The following is a 22974-nucleotide window of genomic DNA, read 5'->3' on the forward strand; positions in this document are numbered from 1 at the left end:
AGAGGGGGCTCCCGGAGGGTACATTGGGGGCAGGAAGCAGGCGAGGGAGGAGTGGAACCCCAACGCTGTGGCGTCTCTGACTTGAAAGCCATTACAGGTATGCAGGGGGCAATCCAGAGTGACTGGCTGAACTGGTCACCAGCCTGAGTGGTGCACCAAAAAACATGGACTTCCGGTGCTTTTCACCTGCATCCTTCCCGCATACAAACCCCAGTGCTCAACCGGCTGGATCCTGGGGGGGGAAAAAAACCTCACTTCCTTCTTCTAGCATTTCCTTTCAGGCAGCACAAATCTCCCTTTAACTGGCCCGTGTTCAAATTCAAAAGAGCCCCCGACTCAAATGTCCAGCTGCACTAATGACAGAGCAGATGCCGTTACTATCAGGTGCAGACGGTTCCCATAGGGTGCAGCTCCTCTCTGGCCCAATTCAGGCCGGGCTGAGGCAGGGGGGCAGCAAACATGGCGACTGGAAGACTTGTGGACTTCAACTCCCAGAATCCCTCAGCCAGCTTTGCTTCCCTTTGCTTCCCCTTCAGCACTGGAAACGGAATGCAGAAGGGGAAATGCAACTTAATACACCAAGATAGGGCAATTGGGGGGGGGGCACCCCTCCTGATGCTCTCCTGCTTCTTGGAAGGGCTCCCTTTGGCAGCAAGATGGCAGCCGTTCCTCTCACACACACACCCGGTCTTCTGGCCCAAAAACAGCCGGCCTTGGAGGTCAGGGAAGTCCGATCATTCCTTCTCCCACAGAACTCAAGGCTACTTTCTCCTCCTCTGGAAAGGCTACCCCCTCACCCATCAATCTGACCCCCCCCAAAAAAACCAGGCACTACCTCAGGGATCCCCAAACTTGGCCACTTTAAGACTTGTGGACTTCAACTCCCAGAATTCTCCGCTGGAGAATTCTGGGAGTTGAAGTCCACAAGTCTTAAAGTGGCCAAGTTTGGAGACTTTGTGACCAAGGCAGCCCTGGCAAAAGGAAGGCTGGGCAACCCCGCCTCAAACTCAGGCAGCTGACCCCCTTCTGGCTCTTCTCTCCCCCCACCAACGCCCGGGCAGCTGCCCCTCCAGGCGTGCCAGCCTCTATCCCAGGTGCCAAAGGTCAACAACAGGGCTGGCTGGACCCAATGGCTCTGGAGCCCAGAAGCACCATTTCCAACTCCTGCCCACCCAGCCCTCCCTAGCACCATGGCCCCCCATCCTCTGTGACTCAGTCCCACACAGGTGCAGGCTCACCTGGGCTTTCGAGCTGGCTCCCTGGGGTCTCCCAGACTGATCCGGCTGCTGCCACCACTCCAAGCCTCCTCTTTCCCTCCAGGCGTGGCCCCCAGAGTCGGCTCGGGGCTCTGGCCGTGGCCCTTGAGGCTCCCGCGATGGTCCCTCTCGTCCTGAGGCCTGACCCTCCGGACCTCCGAGGGGAAAGCCAGCGGGGCGGCCATGGGGACGGGCTTGCTCTCAGCCTGCAGCCCCTCCTCCTCCTCCCGTCTGGCTCGGACCCGCTGCTTGTTCAGGGCGATGGTCTTGACGGAGAGCTTGTCTTCCTCCTGGGCCGCCAAAATGGGGGGCGAGGGGATGAACCGGGGCAGGTCTTTCGGGGGTCCTTTCTGGAGACCGCTGGCAGGCCAGGGCGGCAGGTCCGGTTCGACAGCAGGCAGTCCGGCCCCCGAGCCCCTCCGGTCCCGCTTGCTAGGATCGCTCAGGGCGGGAGGGAGGGTGGCCGTCGAGAGGAAGGAGGGTTTGGGGGAGGGCTCCTCGCAGTAAATGTGGCTCCCATTGATGCAGAGTGAGGACCCCGAGGAGGGGTCCTTTGGGGTCTTCAGGCCCTGGATGGCTTCTGGCAGCAGGTTGATCTGGGACACCTCATCGCTGAAGGCCCTCTTGTGAGTCAGCTGGGGGAGGGCAGAAAGTCTCTTCCTGAGAGGGAGGGAGGGGAAGGAAGGAAGATAAGGGAGGGAGGGAGGGACAGAGGGATGAAGGAAGGGAGGGAGGGATGAGGAAAGATAAGGGAGGGAGAGAGGAAGATGAGGGAGGGAGGGGAAGGAAGGAAGGAAAATGAGGGAGGGAGGGAGGAAGATGAGGGAGGGAGGGGAAGGAAGGAAAATGAGGGAGGGAGGGATAAAGGAAGATAAGGGGGAGGGGAAGGAAGGAAAATGAGGGGAGGGAGGGATAAAGGAAGGAAGATAAGGGAGGAGGAGGGAGGAAGATGAGGGAGGGAGTGAGGGAGGAAGATGAGGGAGGGGAAGGAAGGAAAATGAGGGAGGGAGGGATAAAGGAAGGAAGATAAGGGAGGGGAGGGAGGAAGATGAGGGAGGGAGGGAGGGAGGAAGATGAGGGAGGGAGGGGAAGGAAGGAAGGAAAATGAGGGAGGGAGGGATAAAGGAAGGAAGATAAGGGAGGGGAGGGAGGAAGATAGGGAGGGAGGGAGGGAGGGAGGAAGATGAGGGAGGGAGGGGAAGGAAGGAAAATGAGGGAGGGAGGGATAAAGGAAGATAAGGGGGAGGGGGGAGGAAGATGAGGGATAGATAAAGGAAGGAAGATGAGGGAGGGAGGAAGATGAGGGAGGAAGGAAGGAAGGAAGATGAGGGATGGATGAAAGAAGATGAGGGAGGGAGGGAGGAAGGTGGAGGGAAGGAAAGAAGGAAGGAGTAAAGACATGGTCAGCCTCCCAGCTGCTCTGCCCCACAAAGGCACAAGAGAGTACAATCCCCTTTGCTTTGAGGACAGCCTTTTCCAACTGGCACATTTTATTTTAAAATCAGGTTTTGTGACCCACACTTTACACCAGGGGTCCCCAAACTTGGCAACTTTTAAGACTTGTGGACTTCAACGCCCAGAATTCCTCAGCCAGCATAGCGTGGCCACAGAAGAGGCTGGCTGGATGAGGAATTCTGGGAGTTGAAGTCCACAAGTCTTAAAGTTGCCAGGGGTGGAGACCTCTGCCTGACACCTTGAATGAAAAACTAATTGGAAAAAAAGGGCTACCACACTTTCTTTGGTTGTTTTCCCCCAAAACAGAATAATTCACCCAGCTTAAAAGCTGGCTGGGGTGTGTGTGTGTGTAATGACCCCCAGACCCTTAGTACCGGAGGGGGCTCCCTCCCAATGCCAGGCCTCTTTTGAGGACGACTTACTCCAGGGGGCCATGAACTCCTCTTATGCCCAGCCCCCAAAAGCCCCCAGAGGCAAAGCCCCTCCTCCTCTGAGATGAGACCCAGAGGGGGCTACCTTCCAGTTGCTGGCGCAACCCGGCAGCTGTTCCGTTTCTTCCCCTGGGCGGGGCACCCAGCGCAGGAACTCAGTTCTCTGACTCAGAAGGACAAAAGGAGCAGCAGCAGCATCTGTGTGGGTGGGGGAGCAGGAGGCCGGGGGGAGATCAATCTAGGGTCTGCGGGGGGTTTCCCTAAGGTCAGCCGGCACACCCGTCCCTGGCTGCCCTGCCTCCCTCCACATACTTACCGGCAGGGTCAGTGGAGAGGCTGCTGTGCCGGCTGGGTGAGGGTGCCCCCTCGGCGCTGCCCAGGGCCGCCAGGCTGCTGGCGGAGGAGAGGGTGCTGGCGGAGCCCAGGGAGGTGCTGGAGCGGGTCAGGGAGGAGCGGCGCAGCTGGCCCTTGAAGAAGAAGCTCCCCCGGCCCTTGTCCTTGGGGGCCCCCAGGCGGAAGTCGTCGTCCAGGGCCCCAGTGCTGCTGGGCACGATGGCGGAAGAGGAGTCCAGGTCGTAGCTGTGCTTCCCCTTCATCTTGTCCCTCAGCCGCCGGAAGGGAGAGCGTGGCTTCTCCTTGACCGACAGGTCGAACATGCTGGCCGTCAGGCTGTGGCGCGTGAACTGCAGGCTCAGCTGGATCTCGCCCCGCTCCTTCTCCTTCTTGCCCGGTTTGGAGTGGAGCTTGTACCACCTGGGAGGGAGGGAAAGGCAGGGCGATCAAACCCAGAGACCCCCACGAGGGGCAGCGCACGTCCTCAAGATGCCCCACTCCCGGCTGCCCTTCCCCCCAAAGCAGCCAATCTGGCCCCAGGTGCTGCACGGCCCCTTGGCGGAGACGCCTGGGAGCTGCAATTCCAGGGGGCACCAGGAATGGCAGAGAATGCCCTACTCTCTGCCCTCCTTCTCCCAGGGTTTTCTTCTTGGCACTTGCCCTGATCAGGATTCGCATGGAAGGCACAGCCCACCCCGTAAACAGCCAAGCCAAATTCCTCCTGGGCTGCCCTGGAAAGAGTTGACCCCCCCCATCACAGCCGGGCTGCCCCCAGGACGGTGGGGCCTTCCTCCTTTCCACCAAGAAAAGCCAGCAGCTGAATGACCACACCTGCCAGGCTGCCACCTGCCATGCTCCCCGCATCCACCCAATGACAATGCACAAAGGGGTCCACTCTAACTAAGCATTGTGCCCCCTACGAGATGGCAGAGACCCTGCCTGGTCCTACTTTTGCCCGTGTGCCAGTTGTCGTAAAATGGCCCCTCTGTGCCAGTGAAACAGATGCCAAGGAACTGGATCCAGTGTTATCCTGGAATGTCCATCTGGGCAACAGCAGGAACATGGGCAGGGCCAGGGGCTCAGGAGAGAGAGACCCTCCCCTGTTTCTTAAGCGGTAAGGGGGACGGGGGAGGGGAGAGAAATGGACTTTCAGACTTGCCAGACCCTGTGAATGTGCTTACAACAGGGGTCTCCAACCTCGGCAACTTTGAGACGTGTGGACTTCAACTCCCAGAATTCCTCAGCCAGCTTTTTTTTTGGGGGGAATTCTGGGAGTTGAAGTCCCACACAAAGTTGCCGAGGATGGAGACCCCGCCTTACAATAAACCAGATCATGCTGAAACCTGAAAGTCCATTTCCCCTCCCCACTTCATAGCCAGCCCCCAAACTAGGGCGGGTCTCTTCTGTACCTCCAGCCCTGCCCACATTCCCTCCCCCCCAGGGCTGAGCTGCTCTCCTGAACTTTCCTGGCTGTCTCTCTCTCTCCTCTCTATGGCCCACGTTGGCAACGATGGCCCCTTTGTGACCTGTGGACTTCAACTCCCAGAATCCCTGAGCCAGAAAAATCGCTGAGCAAGACATTCCTTTCCACAAGGTGATATGAAAGACCCAAGACAAACTATATACTAGCCCCTGAATGACCCTCCAGGGATGTGGTGGCTCAGTGGCTGACGCTGAGCTTGTCGATCGGGCAGTTCGGCGGTTCGAATCCCTAGCGCCGCATAACGGAGTGAGCTCCCGTTCCTTGTCCCAGATTCTGCCAACCTAGCAGTTTGAAAGCATGTAAAAAAAAATGCAAGTAGAAAAAATAGGGACCCCTTTGGTGGGAAGGTCACAGCGTTCTGTGTGCCTTCGGTGTTCAGTCATGCCGGCCACATGACCACGGAGACGTCTTCGGACAGCGCTGGCTCTTCTTCGGCTTTGTAACGGAGATGAGCAGCGCCCCCTAGAGCCGGAAATGACCAGCACGTGTGTGTGTGTGTGTGTGTGTGTGTGTGTGTGTGTGTGTGAAGGGAACCTTTACCTTTTAAATGACCCCCCCCAGCTTAGCAAACGAATGAGGAAAGGGGCCAGCCATGCCCTCCCCTATTGCTATGCTGGTGAAGGAGGCCTTCAGACAATCTTGGCTTCCCTTTTTTCTGCTTTTCGGCGGCCAAGAAGGCTGGCAAAGAAGCTCACAGAAGGAAGCGCTGGGGGAAAAAAAAATCACCAGGCCACCTAGTCCTTAAGGAGGTCTTGGCTGCACCCTTCCAACAAAGCAGGACACAACTGCCACCAGGCCTCGACTCTTGGCCCCTCCACCTGCGTTGGAGCTTCCAGGAACCCAGGGAGGGGATCCTGAAATAAGGAGAAATTTTGACAGAACCCATCAACCCATGGAACAGAAGTTGTGGGAGCTTCATCCCTGGAAGCTTTCAAGAAGAGACTTGGACTGCCATCTGTCAGAAATGGTGTAAGGTCTCCTGCTTGGGCTGGGGGGTGGGGGGGTGGGGTTGGACTAGATGACCTACAAGGTCCCTTCCAACTCTTAATCTGTAAGTAAGTAATGTCTGACTCTGCTACTCAGCCCCAAGGAAGCTGAGCCCGCTTCCTTGCAAGTTGGGGGTTGGGGTGGGTGGGGGAATTGATTGGGTCCATTTTATATAGTGGCCCATCTCGACAAGGAATCTGGGAAGCGAACCGTCTTTAAAATCACATCAGAACATTAAACGCCATTACAATCGATCGAAACTACAAGAACGGAAATGCAAAGCCGCAGCCGAGGAAAATGTTGCAGTCATTACCACAGGCAGGAGCCAGCCCCCCCCGCCCCCTGCACATTCAGTGCCCCAGGCCCAGAGCCAGGCCTTTAAGCCAACAGGGCGGTCGGGGCCATCCTAATCTCCAGAAGGAGAATGTTCCATCCACATGGTGCCTAGAAAACAACCTGCACCTGAACGTCAGCAAGACAAAGGAGATGGTGTTAGACTTCCGGAAGAAGAGAGAGAAACCTGCCCCACTTTACATCAAGGGGGCTGTGTGGAGAGAGTTTCTTCCTTTAAATTCCTGGGAATTTACCTCAGCACAGATCTCACCTGGAAAACCAACACAACCCAGGTAGCCAGAAAGGCCCAACAGAGACTCCACTTCCTTAGGGTCTTGTGAAAGAACAAAGTGGAACAACGACGGATGACTTCCTTTTACCGGTCCACTATAGAAAGTGTCCTCTCACATTGCACTACAGTGTGGTCTTCGGTCTGATCTAAGTGTGGTATATAAAATCATACATTGCAATGTCCTACCTGTCAATGAATACTTCAGCTTCAACCATAACAACACACGAGCACACAATAGATACAAACTCAAGGTTAACCGCACCAAACTTGATTGCAGGAAATACGACTTCAGCAACAGAGTGGTCAATGTCTGGAAACCTCTACCTGACTCTGTGGTTTCTTCCCCAAACCCCAAAAACTTTAACCTTAGACTGTCTACTATTGACCTCACCCCTTTCCTAAGAGGTCTGTAGGGCACCAACGTGCATAAGTGCACCAACGTGCCTACCGTCCCTGTCCTATTGTTTCTTTTATTTTTCTTATATGTACCCATTTCATGTATTCATAACTATGTATATACTTATACTTATTATCTTGTAAACAATTGACAAATCAAATAAAATAAATAAATAAATAAAATAAAATAAAGTATGCTGCCTTGACAGCTGCAGATAGAAAAACATTACAGAGGGTGGTGAGCACAGCACAAAACATCATGGGCTGTTCCCTGATACTACTAGATGACCTTACTAGGGCTCGCTGCCTTAGAAAAGTGAGGAAAATCCTCAGGGATGACTTGCACCCCGGTCAGCCCTTCTTCACTCTCCTACCATCAGGTGGGAGATATAGCCAGCCGCACCAACAGGCTGAAGAACAGCTTCTACCGATGGGCTGTCAGACTTCTGAACGGAAAATAACTTCATGCTGACAACAGTACGACAGACTTGTGGGGCCGGCGTGTTGTGCAACAAGGTCACATAGTGTAATAAGATTGGGACTGGGTGAGGGACTTCTGTCCTCACTGTGAGTTGTGCTGGGTGTGGGTGTGTGCACGAAGGGAGGCTCAGCCAATCTCATTGTACAAATGTTGTACAATAAAGGTAATAATAATTTCCCAGATCCAGCAACTAGCAATCCCTGGCCCATGGGGACCCGAGCATGCCTATCCTGCTAGACTGGGAGGGATGGGCAGAAACGACTGGGGGGAGACCCCAGCCCCACAAGTACCTCAGTCCCAAATCATGAAGGGCTTCACAGCTGGCAACCAGCCGGAAGCAGACTGGGAACCAAGGCCTCTGGCGGGAGCGTCCTAACACGTTGAAAACAGGTGCCATTTAACCACCACCGCAGCCGAGTTCTGTGCCAGGTGAAGCTCCCAGATGCTCTTCAAGGGCAACCCCAGGTAGGTCGCCCTTGAAATTTGCTTCCATAGACTTTACACATATATAAACCTTTGCTTGCTCTTCCACCTCATGCTTTCTGAGGCAGCAGAGATGGAGAAAGTTCTCTGGAAGGTTGAGCGGAGAGCTGAGGGCCAAGGAGAAGGGAAGGAGGGAGGGGGAGGAAGGAAGGGTCCCATTCCTGCCCCAGCTGCTTCCCAGCCTCAAGGCCAAGGAGGTTTTCCTCCCAGGCAGCCTGGAGGCCTCCTCTCTGTCCTTGGCAATATATCCTGGTTTCCCCAGCTCTTCCCTGCCAGCTCCGTTTTCCAGATAAATGTTTATTTGGAGAAGCTTCGGGGAAGGTGGGGAAGCACATGACTCAGTGGAGGCCCGTCAACATCACACTTTTTTCCAAAATACCCAGCCCAGTGAAGGAGGAAACTGATCCACAGCAATCCCAGCCTGGGGTTAGTCGCAAACACTCTGAAGTCGCAGCAGAGCCACCCTGGCACCGATTCACTGCTCCTCCGTTTGCCAGAAGAACATCTGGCTGGCCAGCAGCACCGGGACAGGCAGCTGGCTTCGGGGCTCCACTCGCCCTGTGCCAAAATGGCGTGCATAAGCGCACCAACGTGCCTACCGTCCCTGTCCTATTGTTTCTCCAAAAAGGGCCCCCGAGAGGCTGTGGGGACGAGTCAAGCCCTCCCCCAGACCTGGGTCTCGAATGGCCCTCCCTCCCTGGCAAAGAATCTGCCTGCGAATCTCCAGCTTCTGTGCTCCATTCCTTCCAGGGATGGGCTGGCTGGCTCAGATGCTGAAAAGCCCCTCCCCCACCCTCCCACAGCCCAGAAGGGGTTCAAGCTGAGGATGCTCCGGCCAGGGCTGCCCACAACGCTTCTCTGCACAGCTTCCCACTGGTCTGCATATCCCTCCCTCCATTTGCTACCGTGCAAAGGAGATGAAGGATGGACCCTCCTGCAGGCGGAGGAGCAAAGCAGAAGTGGGGGGGGCGGGGGCTCCCTGTCCCAGTGACAGGAGACAGACCCCCCCCCATTCCCTCCAGGGGCCACTTCTGGGGTTCCAACTGTAACCCCTTCCCTGCTCTGCATCCGGGAGGCCACCCTGCTTGGCTTCTCTTTCTGGAACCAGCTGAGCCCATTTCCACCTGCTGTGGCTTCAGTCCTAGCACCCCAAGTGGGCTTCCTGCCTTTTGGAGGCTTTGCCCCAGAGGTGCCCGGTGAGAGGTGGCAGCAGAGGGCTCCCTCCCAGCTCAGGCTTTTCTCTTCTCACCAATGGGGTACCAGCCGGGCACTCAATGGGCGCCATGTGTGCATTAAAAGCAAGCAAAAGCCAAGCATTCTTCTACTCTCAGAACGCAACACTGCAGCAGCACAATCTTTGGACACGGGTTATTCCGGGATACCCAGACCCTCCTTGGGGGGACACCCCTGCCCCAAGATTTAGTCTGAACTTCTTTGTTACTTCTCAGCTGCCACAGAACAGCCCCCCCCCCCACTCTCCTGCTTCCCAGTATGTACTGACTGCCATGCTCCAACACGTCTCCCAGAGACTTACGATATTCCAATAAAAACCAAAGTCGATAAATAAAAACAAATTTCAGCAGAACAGCAGCAAAACCCAAGTCTATAAATACATTCCTCCGAGTCTCAACTCCTGCAACCCCGTGAAAGGCTAAAGACTCCGCAAAGCAATTTTCTAAAAGTGGCGTTTTATTTCCTGAATGTCAGAGGCGAGAAAGCACCCCAAGCGCTTTTCTGGGGAAAGTTCCCTGAATGGAAATGCACCAGTTTGGGGGGGCTCTGCCCAGAATGGGAGTGGGGGCTCTATTGGGGAGGAATGGGCTGGGTAAAGAGAGGGCACCGAGTGCCAAGCCATGCAGGAGTGTTTTACTTTTTATGGCAAAAAATGAGCAGCTCAGCAGCTTCCCGAAAACCCAGCTGGCATCACCGGGGTTCTGTATGGGCGGTGGTCTTTAAACCACCACCACCACCTGGGAGGGGCTGCTGAAGCAACAGGGAGTCTCCAAAGGAAGCCCCATATAAAACGCATGGCAGTAGCCTATTCTAATGCTAACAGAAGTAGGACTGAAGGGACCTTGTGCCCTCCGAGTTTGGCTCTTTTCTTGCAGACATTTCATGACCCAACTTGGTAACATCATCAGTGCTAGCAAGGAGCTGGGCTTGCTCTGAGCTTACATTCCAGTGGCTGGCCCTGTCAGTGTTGGTGGGGAAGGTCTCAAAAGGTTATTCGGCTGTCGGCTGGTTTGGCAGGTTCTTGATTGGGGTGTTGTTTCCTTGATGGTGGGTCTGAGGTTAACCTTGGCGTTAATCTCTGCTCATCTGGGTGCCAATGGCTGGTGGGGAGCTCCTTCTGGCAAGATCTGCCGGTCGAAGAACCGCTCTTTCTGTTTCCCACCTGCTCCCTGAGCAGTTCCCGTAATGCCAGATCTCCTAGCTATGATCCCTGCGGCCTCCGAGGAAGTGGCCTCCCATCCCGAGTCCGCAGCAGAGCCCATAAGCACCTTCCTCCCACTGGGATTCACTTCCCTTCAGCACCCGACAGCCTTCCAAGGTGTGATGACCCAGGGCGTGGCACAAAGGCAACACAGTCAAATAAGCTAGGAGAGTCCCTTTATTATCTCTAACTTTGCCCCCAATGTCCAGGTTACCTTTGGCTGGAGAAAAACTCTCCCAGGAACAGCCTTTGATTGTAGAAAATTCAGTCCAAAACAAGGTACCCACAAACTGTAACTTAAAATCCAAACAAACCAAACTGAAGTAATTAGTTTGGTAGGGCAGTACCACAAATTTCAGACTTGAAAGCACGGCAAAACTCACAGTTGGAAAGACGCCAGGAACAAAGATAAGCCACGACAATACAAGATAAAGTTACGTTTGCTCCCAACAGCTTGCTATGTGCAGCTTCCTTTTTTTTATACACTGTGTTCCCAGCTGCAGCTAATGAAGGGAATCAGGGCCCTTTCCTCCCCCATAAGCCATGCAACTCACGTTGCTCCCTCCTCTGTTCCTCCCTGTGTGCCCTAGGATGAAGAGGGGGTGGGCCTGGGTCTTCCTCTGCACTCCCTCTCCCTTGTTCTACCTCTCCCCTGCTCGGCCCAGCCGGACTTTGCCCCTCCCCAGTTTCCTCCACAGCCAACGGAGCCACACTCCCACTCCCTGTCGGCTGTTCGGCTTCCACCTCCGAGTCAGATTCCGACAGGGGCATGACACAAGCACTCTCTGTCCCATTCGGCTCCGAGAGGCCTATTTGCCAACCTGCTGATGGCACATCGCCCTGAACCATGGAACACGGCTGCCGGCACCCCAAGTTCTCCTGTGAGTCAGCCGTGGGGCGCCTGCAAGCTTATCTTCCCAACGAAGTTTTCCTCCAGTTATTTGTGCTCCTGGCCTAGGCCTCTCCCGGAGAAGTTTTTTCTCCTCAACGCGGCCTCTCTTGAGGAGTCCGGTCTCTGCCTGGGCCTTCTCGGTGCGGGCCCCACTTCATTACTCCCCTCAGGAAGGCCCCACACCAGCTCTTCCACTCAGCCACTGGATTCCTTCGGCCACTTCGGTTGTCCCACAAACACCACAGAGGTGACCAAGACACCAGCAACTGCTTCCCCAGAGCGGAGTCCTCCGACGCACATTTGCCTCATTGCTTGTGTGCCATCCAGACCAGGCAGCCAAGCTCTGGAGTTCGGGCCCCAAATCTCCACAATGACCGGCAACTCCTGCCTCAGCACAAAGATGGCGGGAGGCCCAAGGGGCAACCAGGCTGCCCCCACCCCCCACCCCAAATGGCCTTCCAGACCCTGACCACAACATCCGGGGAGTTGTGACTGATGGCTCCAAAGTCTCGAGCCACAACAGTTGTCGTATAAAATCCTCACACACACCCTTCAGTACACAGAGCTTTTCTGAGGGACGGAAAGCTGGAAAAGCCAAATAGGGGCCAGTCCTGGCTGTGTCTTTTCTCTGCAGCCCCCACCCACCAGAGATGCCCCTTTCAGGGGAGGGGGCAGGAGATGACCCGAGCAATAAAATGATGAGCATCTCTTCGCCTATTGTTCGCTTGCTCCGTTTTTTGCAGTTTATGTTTGTGTTATAATTTATAATGACAATTTTATGTATCTACTCCAGAGGTGGTATTCGGCTGGTTCTGACCAGTTCTGGAGAACCGGTAGCGGAAATATTGAGTAGTTAGGAGAACCAGCAAATCCCACCGCTGACTGGCCCTGCCAACCCCATCTCTTCCCTGCCTCCCATTGAGTCCCAGCTGATCGGCTGGGTCTCCTTTGGTTGCCCTGCACAGGAGAACGGAGCTGGGAAGCAGGTTAGTGGGGTGGGGAGGGAAGGGGGATTTTGCAGTATCCTTCCCCTGCCACGTCCACCAAGCCACACCATGCCCACCAAGCCACACTCACAAAACCGGTAGTAAAAAAAATTGAATCCCACCACTGATCTACTCACTATTTCAGTTCTGTTGTACACCACCCAAAATAGCTTTTTGTGAGATAACTGGCTACATAAATTAGATAAATAAATAAAAAAGTAATAAAACTCCTCAGGTCTCAATCTTCCCCCAATAACAGATCAGCTCCGGACAGAGTTTCCAGTGGGGTTTTGGGAGCCTGAAATATTTACACACACACACACACACACACACACACCATGGGCAAGCAATGCTGAGGAAGGCCCCTTGAGCAGATCGAGTGATGTTCCAAACAATTTGTTTATTTGTAACATTTATTTGCCGCTCATCCTGCCACACAGTGATTCTCGGCATCTTACAACATTAAAATCACAGAAGGCCAAAACAGAGAAACCGGGTAGATTTCCCTGGATTTTCTCTACCTCTGGAGCGATTCCTTGGAAATAGGAAATGGGACTAAAAGAAAAAAAAACGGAGGAAGGAAAATAACTGCCCCAAGATTAGGGCATAAAGTATGATAATCACAGGAGCTCAAACTACTAACCAGAGGGGACAATTTTGAATTAATAGAATATGGATTGATAAAATTGCAAATGTGACAGAAAAAGATAATATGAGAAATGAACATAGAAATGAGATAAGAATTTTAGATAACGTTGTAAAATAAGATACGAGAATATCCTAAGAAAAATGAAACAAGTTATAACATGAACTGGAATTGGATAAGTTTAAATACTTCATATTAATAAGGACAACGTAATATGAAATTGAATAAATACAATGAATAGGTAATTATGGTCATGTTTGTATTGAGGTGTGAAACCTGGAACCACACTGCTTGCCAAATGATAATTTTTTATTTAAAACAAAACAAAAAACAAAAATTGGGGAGGAAATTGAACATACCAGGTATGTTTAACTGATATGGTGGTTGGCATTAGGAGAGAGTATTGAAATGTTGAAAATAAGCAATGAAGGATTATGACTCAATGTGAGGTGTATTAAGAGAGTGTATTAAGAAAGATGATTGGTATTATTAATTTTGCTTATACTAAAATGTATGATATACTGATGCCACACTGTTAAATGTATTGTTGTGTACGTGTAGATTGAAATAAAAAAAAAAACTTGGGGAAAAAAAAGGATGGCTGGGGAATTCTGGGAGTTGAAGTCCAAAAGTCTTAAAGTTGCCAAGTTTGGAGGCCTCTGTAATGTTGAGAGTTTGGACATACAGAATTCTCCCTCGCTCCAGAGGGGAAGACCTGAACTCACAGGAGGAAAGGAAGACCCCTAAGGAAGACCTCCTGGTCAGGAAGAGGAACCGATTAATGCCCACCATGGCTTCTTCTCCTTCGCTGGAAGTTTTCTTACAGAGGCTGGACAGCCACCAAGCAGGGCTGGTGCAGTGAATGCTGCTGGATGCAAGGGGTTATGCTTGATGACCTCTTAGGTCCTTTCCAACTCCAAGTCCTAAAGAACAACGGGTGTGCTTCAGGAAATGCATGAATTTCTGAGGGGCTGAGATGCACCTTTCCTGGTGAAGTCACTGAACCGCGATGCGTTCTCAGCTTAAATTCCAAAACATGTTGGGCAACAGCTGCACAAAACTGTCATTTCCTCTGCTGGGTGTGGAGAATGGAGGAGCCACCGAGGAAGGCAACTCATGAGAGAGAGAGAGAGACTCCAAGAGGGGATGAGAGCAACCTTGGCAGGCTTCCAAGATTCCCCACAAGAATAAAATTGCACTCCTGGAATTCAGACAGTGCCCCGTTTCCTCACCTGGCCCACCCCAAGAGCTGACACGAGGTGTCACTTCACTCTTAATAGTCCTCGGATCGCCACAGCAACTCAAAAGGAATCCAGAGAGATTGCAATGCTGCCGGGTGATGGGAAGCAGACGAGGGCATTGGGCACCACCAAACCACCCCCCAAAGACAAGGGGGCAGGGCCTGAGGGCTTCTGGGAGAGGAGGAAGGCCTAAGACCTCCAGCTTTTCATCCTTCAGGCTCTGCTCAGCCATCAAGTCCAAAGAAAGCTGTTTGAAAGTTTGGACTTGCAAGCCAATGAGAGCTGCTGTCATGCCCTTGACAGAATCTGAATCCGAGGAGGAAGACAGACAGCTGACAGGGAATGGGAGTGTGACTCCGTTGGCTGTGGAGGAAACTGGGGAGGGGCAAAGTCCAGCTGGGCAGAGCAGGGGAGAGGTAGAAAAAGGGAGAGGGAGTGCAGATGAAGACCCAGGCCCACCCCCCTCTTCATCCTAGGGCACGCAGGGAGGAACGGAGAAGAGAGCAACATGGGTTGCATGGCTTACGGGGGAGGAAAGGGCCCTGATTCCCTTCATTAGCTGCAGCTGGGAAGACAGTTTGTAAGAAAGGCAGGCTGCGTGGGTTAGGCTGCTGGGAGCAAACGTGACTTTATCCTGGGTTGTCCTGGCTTATCTGTATTCCTGGCGTCTTCCCAACTGTGTGAGTTTTGCCATGCCTACAAGTCTGAAATTCTTGCTCCTGCCCTGCCAAACTAATTACTTCAGTTTAGCTTGTTTATATTTTAAGTTACAGTTTGTGGGTACCTTGTTTTGGATTGAATTTTCTACAGTCAAAGGCTGTTCCTGGGAGAGTTTTTCTCCAGCCAGAAGGTAATCTGCACATTGGGGGCAAAGTTGGGGAGATAATAAAGGGACTCTTATTATCTGACTGTGTTGACTTTGGGCCATGCCCTGGGTCATTACAGCTGCATTCCAGATCTAGCAGGACAGGCTGCTCCAGCGGTCCTCTCAATGTAGTGCAGCCTGGAGGGACCCAGGGCGTGTGTTGCCTTCTGTCAGGACACCTGCCTTAGGGAACAGCCTCCACTCTACTAGCTTTGACTCTCCTGGCCTTCTGGAACGCTGCGAGGACTTGGGTTTCAGCATGTGAAGGAGCCTGGTCTGGGTTAGATGGTCCGATGTCATGGTAGCTTGTACTTGCCTCTTGTAAATTGTTGTGGAGCGCTGCATTTTTATCTATGCTGCCCAGGTCAACCCTATAAAGAGTTTTCCTACTCTGCTTTTAGGCGAATTCCTGGCATTTCCAAGCTAGTATGGCAGCCATACAGAAATCCTGGCTTTAGGCCACTCTGAGAAGTTTTATTTTCCCTTGGCTCTCCGGAAAAGTTGGTTCAGGATGCCCAACTCTCCCAACTAATGGAAGGGAAGGCTGGTGTCGTCTGATGGCCGAGGCTCTCCTGCATGGTGGCCATTCCCAAACCTGCCCTGGCCCAAGAGCCATAATTAGTGCACAATTAGTTTGGCAGGGCAGGAGCAAGAATTTCAGACTTGTAGGCATGGCAAAACTCACACAGTTGGGAAGACGTCAGGAACACAGATAAGCCACGACAACCCAGGATAAAGTCATGTTTGCTCCCAGCAGCCTAACGCACGCAGCCTGCCTTTCTTATAAACTGTCTTCCCAGCTGCAGCTAATGAAGGGAATCAGGGCCCTTTCCTCCCCCATAAGCCATGCAAGCCATGTTGCTCTCTTCTCCGTTCCTCCCTGCGTGCCCTAGGATGAAGAGGGGGTGGGCCTGGGTCTTCCTCTGCACTCCCTCTCCCTTGTTCTACCTCTCCCCTGCTCTGCCCAGCTGGACTTTGCCCCTCCCCAGTTTCCTCCACAGCCAACGGAGTCACACTCCCATTCCCTGTCAGCTGCCTGGCTTCCTCCTCGGATTCAGATTCTGTCAAGGGCATGACAGCAGCTCTCATTGGATTTCAACACAGCCAGGAAACCTTCCACCCGCAGCTCGTGCAGCCTTGCAACGCCCCACAGCCCTTTGCACCAAGTTCAGCTTGCAACCGTCCACGCTGGGCAGCAACTGGTGAGAGAAGGGGAAATTGCACCACCTCGCTCAGAAGCGAACACAGGCCCTGAAATCGACCAGAGGAAGGAACCCCGGAGGTCAGGTGGCACGTGACTTCTCTAAATTGGGATGGACACCTTCTGTTGAAAGGGACAGTCAAACCCTCCAGATTCTAAAATCTCTGGAGGTTGGGGGTGTCCTTGGTGCTGAGCTTGGTTGACCCCCTCATTTCAGCACTAAGCTACAAATACTCTTCATCATTGGTACCCTGAAGCTCTTCAGGTCCTGAAATACAAGACAGAACATTCACCCTCAAGAGCCACGTTGGTTTCCACCAGGAGCAAATCTTCTCAGCCTCTGTTTTGGGGCTCCATGGCTGAAGCCCCCCATCGGTTCCACTTTCTGCAGGAGGAGCCTTTCCTTGCCCAGGCCCAGCGTTTGCCACCCTTCTTCTTGGGGCTGAGCCCTCCCCCCATTCACAGCCCCCTTTCATTTCAGTCTTGATATCTGTGAATTGCAATGCCCAGGAGCCCATCTAAAATGGACACCTAACATCAAAAACGTCATAAAAAAAGCACAACAAAGAATGTTCTTCCTGCGCCAACTCAGGAAGTTCAAACTGCCCAAGGAGCTGCTGATCCAGTTCTACAGAGGAATTATTGAGTCTGTCATCTGCACCTCTATAACTGTCTGGTTTGGCTCTGCAATGCAACAGGACAGACACAGACTTCAGAGGATAATTAGGACTGCAGAAAAAACAATTACTACCCACCTGCCTTCCATGGAGGACCTGTATACTGCACGAGTCAAAAAGAGGGCTGTGAAAATATTTACAGACCCCTCACATCCCGGACATAAACTGTTTCAACTCCTTCCCTCAAAACGGCACTATAGGACACTGCACACCAGAACAATTAGACACAAAGAGTTTTTCTCCCCGAATGCCATCACTCTGCTAAACTAATAATTCCCTCAACACTGCCCAACTATTTACAAAGTCTGCACTACTATTACTATTGATCTTCTCATCCTCCCTTTCACCCATCCTCCCACTTAGGACTGTATGACTGTAATTCTGTTGCTTGTATCCTTACGATTTATATTGACTGTTTCTTAGTATGATTTGATTGCTTATTGTACCCTATGACTATATAACCCTATGACTATTATTAACTGTTGTACCTCATGATTCTTGACTCTTGATTAATGTATCTTTTCTTTTATGTACACTGAGAGCATTTGCACCAAGAAAAATTCCTTGGGTGTCCAATCACACTTGGCCAATAAAGAATTCTATTCTATTCTATTCTATTCTATTCTATTCTATTCTATTCTATTCTATTCTATTCTATTCTAATTCTAATTCTATTCTATTCTATTAATTCTTACTGTACCCTATGACTATTATTACGTGTTGTACCTTATGATTCTTGACTCTTGATGAATTTATTTTTTCTTTTATGTACACTGAGAGCATTTGCACCAAGACAAATTCATTGGGTGTCCAATCACACTTGGCCAATAAAGAATTCTATTCTATTCTATCTATCTATTTGGTGAGATGACCCCAAATGGCAGCCAAGAGCGCCTGGTTTTCTTGTGATCTGCCCAACGTTCTTTGGAGACATTGTCAGAAGTTGCAGAAATGGCTTCTTCCACTCTAACACTCTTTCTTTGGAAGTTAGTCCTAGTGCTAACCTCCTTGAAAGTTATTTTCTAATTATCCCGGAGGAAACAAGCCCATCCTTCTTCCAACGCAACCGTGGTTGTTTCTTAATTCCTAGCAGATTCATCTCATAAGGTCTGAAAATGCAGGAGGGAAACACGCAGCTCCACCCCCCAACCGATGGCAGGAAACGTCCTGCGGCTCCTGCAGGCACAGAACATGCTGAAGGTGGTTATGGCCACAGATGGGATGTGCCAGGGGAGGCCCAGAGGTGGCTGGAGAACAAAACAGTCAGCCTTATCTCAAGCGAACAGCCCAGAGTTCACACAAGTGTGTGACATTTGGAACAATCGCCTGGGATGAAACCGGTCTGCATTGAAGCAGGAAGCAGGAGCAGCTTCTGAGCTACGGGCAACCAAAGAGACGGAGGAGAGGGGTGCCAGGGAGTTTCCTATGGGAACAAACCAGTATGTCACCCCAATTGATGCTCTGCACCCCGGGCAGGAAGAAAACTGCCTAGCACCAGCCACAGCAGCCCAGCCTCTGCTCTGCCCCCTCTCCCTTGCAGGCCCCCATAATGTTCCCTTCTGGGCAATATTGCACTCCCTTTCCATCCAGCGTGAAACATTCAAGGCAACAAGTGACCAAACAATTTAGCTATTCAAAAACACAAGAAGAAAAACACAACCTGGGCCAAAGTCAGCACATGACACACCCTGAGTGCAGCTGGTGGGCTGCCTGGTTATAACAACAGAGGCCTTCAGCAAGACCAGGTCAGCAAAACACAACGTGCTGGGCGTGGACGGAAAGGCAGGTCCTCCCAAGCCAGGGCCCAGTATCCTCCAGCAGGGACTGGTCAATTCCCCAACCAGGGAGGAGGCACCCCACAAGATGGCTGTCCCACACTGGCATCCCAAGATGCAAAGCCCTCTCCCAAGAGGCCCCAACTGGACACCTGCAGAGCGTAACGGACACCCGGACTTCTGGGGCAGAGCCGACCAGCTAAGCTGGGTGAATTTTAGTATCGGCTGCTGGAAGTCCCCTTTCCCACAACCGGCCTTCGATTCCAACTTGGGCAACGCTGCCTGGGGACTATGGGAGTTGAAGTCCAGCCTGCCTGGGGGGGGGGTCACCAGGTAGGGGAAAGTGAGGAGTGATCTGTGCAGCTTCCCCAAATGGACCGGATGGGAAGGAATCCATGCCTGAGCCTCTTTGCTAAAGGGGAGGGTGTTGCAGGAGGATGGGTCTTTCTGCGAGACCTGGGCACGGCTCCTGCAATGGCTACACCAGAGGCTGGCAGAGTGGGGGAAACCAAGCAGGGATGCAGAGGCCCTGGTTCCTCACAGCCATGCCAGTTTCTAAGGCCCCCCACCCCACCCCCAGGAACCAGGGTTAAGGGGGAGGCCAAGCCAGCCAGCAGAAGAACCTGGCTGCTCCAGGGCCCCCACAGACTCACATGAACCTGCATTCTCTCAGGGCAGCCAACCTCCACATAAAAGAGCCAGGCTCTCGAATTCTCCATCCCAGATGGGTGTCCCCTCCCCCTCCTGCAATGGGGCTGGCCAAGGGAGCCCAAACACACCACTCCAGTGTCCCTCCTTCCGGAGCCACCTGGCCCCCATGCAGGAGATCAGAGGCCCCACAGAGAGGGGGCTCCTTTGCAAAGCTGGTGCTCCTGGGCCTTTGGGGCACCAGCACAGCTTCCCCCCTCCCCCACGGGGCATCAGTGGCCACGGGACAGGCTTGAGTGGGCAGCCCTCCAGATGGGACAACCTGCAAGTGTTGCCCCAGGTGTGCCCAACATCTGGGAATATGGGGTCAAGGTTCCCCTGGTGGGAGGGGGGTTTGGCCTGCCTTCTTTCATTCCAACTGCACCTCCCCAAAAAAGGTCCAGACTAGAAATCCAGCAGCCCCAGCAGAGCCCCTCCTCCAGGGCTCGAGAGGGGCCTTCCCTCCCCTACCCCCCCCCCGCACAGGATGGACAAAGCGCCTCTCGGGCTCGGGAAGCGGGGAGACCAGGGGCGTCCCCGCCCGATGCTTCTCCCCCACCCGGCACCACCCTCCCTGCGGCGCCCGGGCGCCTCCCCCGGCCGCGTCCCGGGAGTGACTCGGCGTTTCGGGACCGCAGCGCCGGAGCGGGAGGGGGAGCCGCGCTCTGCACGCGCCCCGGAGCCCCGCGCGCCACTCACCGGTCCGGGTGGGAGCGTCCGTCCTGCAGCAGGGCGGCCAGCGGGAAGGCGGCGCGGCCCAAGAAGCGGTCCGGGCCCACCAGCGCTCGCTGCCAGACCACCAGCTGCAACAGCTGCGGGTCAGGGTCTGGCGGCGGGGCCGGTCGGGCGGCTGGCGGCGGCGGCGGGGCAGCTCCAGCGCGCACTGCTCGGCCCAACGCGGACAGCCGCCCTTCTGCGCGGCCACGGCGGTGCGGTGCTTCTGCCGGCCCAGCTGCAGCGTCACGAAGGCGGCGTCGCCCGGGCCCCCTTGGCCCGCAGCCCCCGCGCTTGCACCACCGCCACCTGCACGTGGCTCGGCAGCCAGGACGACGGCGGCGGCGGCGGCGGCGGCGACTCGCCCGCCCGCGGCAGGCTCATCCCGGCAGCGGGGAGGGGGCGGCGGCTCCTGCGGCAAAGTTTCTCCGGCTCCCGCGGGCGAAGCAGGCGGACGGACGGCAGGCGCGGCGGTGCTGCAGCTGCAGTCGGGTGGCCCCGCCCCCGCCCGGCCCAGCGTCCCCCCGCGCCAGGAGGGCCCCGCCCTTGCGGGTCTGGCTCCGCCCTGCGTCCGGTTGGGGCTGGGGGGCGTCCCGCGCAGAGCTTCCCGGGCGGGCGGGGGCTCTGGGCCTCTTTGCGCCCCCCGAACTTCGGGGGGGCTGGCCGGACGGCTGCCGGGAGGCCCTCGACAGGCAGATCCGCGCCTGGCCTCCTGGTCCGCGGGGCTACTCGGCTCGAGTGCGGAGAGAGCCGGTCGCGCCCTTCGAGTAGGTTCTCCTGCTTGAGCAGCGGGATGGACTACAAGACCTCTAAGGTCCCTCCCAGCTCTATTTTGATTGATTGATTGGACAGCCTCCGCGCCCCCAAGACTTTTCAGCGCCCCTCGGCGGGGCTACTGCCCCACCTCTAACCGCCCCGCCGGGGACTCCGTTCCCAGCGGCCTTCTGGCCACCCGGACAGGGCGAGAGCGGCGGCCCCGCGCAGCATCGGCGGGCTGCGCTCGGGAAAGAGCTCCGCCGGGAACTCTGCCACAAAGGGAGCAGCCGCCGAGCCCCAACTCTAGGGCGCCCCAACTCTAGGGAGCCCTGGCCTCGAGGGGCCGCTAAGCCCAGGAAAGTTCGGGCTAACCGAGGTTTCTCCCCTGCCCTCGGTCAGCTGCCCACCCGTGGGAGGGGGCGCTTGGTGTAAGTGGAGGACGAGCGGGAGTAGGGGGAGAGAAAGCGGCAGGCTCGGGACTCCAGAACAAGGTGGAGAGAGGGGTGGGGTCTGAAGTTTGGGTCAGCTCTAGACAGGCGCTGGGGTTACGGACCCTGGAAAGGCTGAGTATTTTTCCAAGCCTAGAAAACTTAATTTTATAGACAGCTGGACTGCCCCGTGGCTCCCGTTAGCTTACAACACAGGTCTCCAAACTTGGCCACTTTAAGACTTGTGGACTTCTACTCCCAGAATTCTCCAGCCAGCATAGCTATTCTGGAAGTTGAAGTCCACACGTCTTAAAGTGGCCAAGTTTGGAGACCCCTGGCTTACAACTAAAACCCAGCTCACTAAAAGAAAAATACAAGAGACCAGAAAAGCTAAGTAAAAAAGTCAAAGTAAAACCCCAACGTCACTGACCCCTCCCCCAAGGAAGGCCTGCAAGGGGGCAACCAGGTCTTCAGCAAAGGAAAAGTGTCCACTTAAGTGACATAATAACTCTCAGCCCTCCAGTGACCAGCAAGACTAGAATAATTGGATCTGTCTATAATGGTATATGGAATGGCACCCCATTCTGTTGGGAAACAGGAGGAAGAGCCGCAGACTAGGCAGTGGTCAGATCAGAGGCAGCTGAGCACAGTAGAAGGAAGGAACTACTAACGTCTCAGAAGGGACCCTCCCTAGTTTCTTGGCCCGTAAAGGTGAGGGGGTGGAGCAATGTACCTTCAGACTTGCGTGTTTCTATTAACATAACCTTACAAAAAATATAGCGCTAATATTCCTGAATGTGCTTTGTATTTGGACTACCTTGCAAGGCTGGTAGATCTGTGCCAAGGGTCTTCAAACTTGGCAAGTTTGACTTGTGGACTTCAACTCCCAGAATTCCTGAGCTAACATGGCTGGAGGAGGAATTCTGGGAGTTGAAGTCCACAAGTCTTAAAGCTGTCAAGTTTTAAGTGCTGCAAGATTATCTTTGCTCTTTGTCTTTGCTGCCATCTAGTGTTCATCTAGATTTTTGCAAGCCCAGGGGAGGCTGCAACAGGCTGGGAAAGGAAAGGAAGCAATTGAGGTCTCCAATAGTTTCAGGTTGCAATCTAATCAAGGAAGCCATAGTGGCAGTAACGGTGGGCCTCCAATACAATTCTACTAATTCATGCCTAGACAGACATTCATTATCCAGGGTTTAGTGCAGGGTCAAAGCATTGATTGGGCATGCATTATAGCTGGGGTCTTCAAACTTGACAGCTTTAAGATTTGTGCACTTCAACTCCCAGAATTCTTCCTCCAGTCATGTTAGCTCAGGAATTCTGGGAATTGAAGTCCACAAGTCTTAAACTTGCCAAGTTTGAAGACCCTTGCATTACAGTGACCTAACTAAGAGAGGAGAGGGAAGTTTTTCTCCTCTGAGTTGCTCTCAGTTGTAGCAGGCCAGGGGTGGAGGTGGGCAGGTGGTATGGCCACATTCCAGAGGAGCTGCCTCTCATGGACCAGAAGCTCCAGTGATCCGTCCTTATTTACTGCAAAGATGCTCTAAGTCAGAAGCCAACATTTCTCAACCTTGGCAACTTAAAAGATGTGTGGACTTCAACTCCCAGAATTCCTTGGCCAGCATGCAGTCTGGGGAATTCTGGAAGTTGAAGTCCAGTCAAGGCTGAACAATATTGGACTGACCCCCAACTGAACAATCATCTTCCTTTCTGATCTAGACAGATCACTCAGTGGTAGAATAAAA

The 22974-nt window shown here is 53.8% G+C and overlaps 1 protein-coding gene across 1 annotated transcript in view; it reads right to left on the minus strand.

Annotated features, from left to right (window-relative positions):
* Positions 1-20548, minus strand: part of RAB11FIP5 (RAB11 family interacting protein 5) — a 34470-nt gene extending 13922 nt beyond the window's left edge. Inside the window, 6 exon segments of the mRNA XM_087965702.1 lie at positions 1239-1893; positions 1896-1916; positions 3459-3895; positions 20034-20200; positions 20203-20324; positions 20327-20548. Of these exon segments, the coding sequence (XP_087821828.1) occupies positions 1239-1893; positions 1896-1916; positions 3459-3895; positions 20034-20200; positions 20203-20324; positions 20327-20432 (1508 nt within the window). The 5' untranslated portion in view covers positions 20433-20548.
* Positions 20549-22974: the final 2426 nt, after the last annotated feature.

This window comes from Notechis scutatus, chromosome 4 (assembly GCF_049901735.1).
Source record: "Notechis scutatus isolate UNSWTSFEM ecotype Mainland chromosome 4, rNotScu1.2, whole genome shotgun sequence".
NCBI lineage: Eukaryota > Metazoa > Chordata > Lepidosauria > Squamata > Elapidae > Notechis > Notechis scutatus.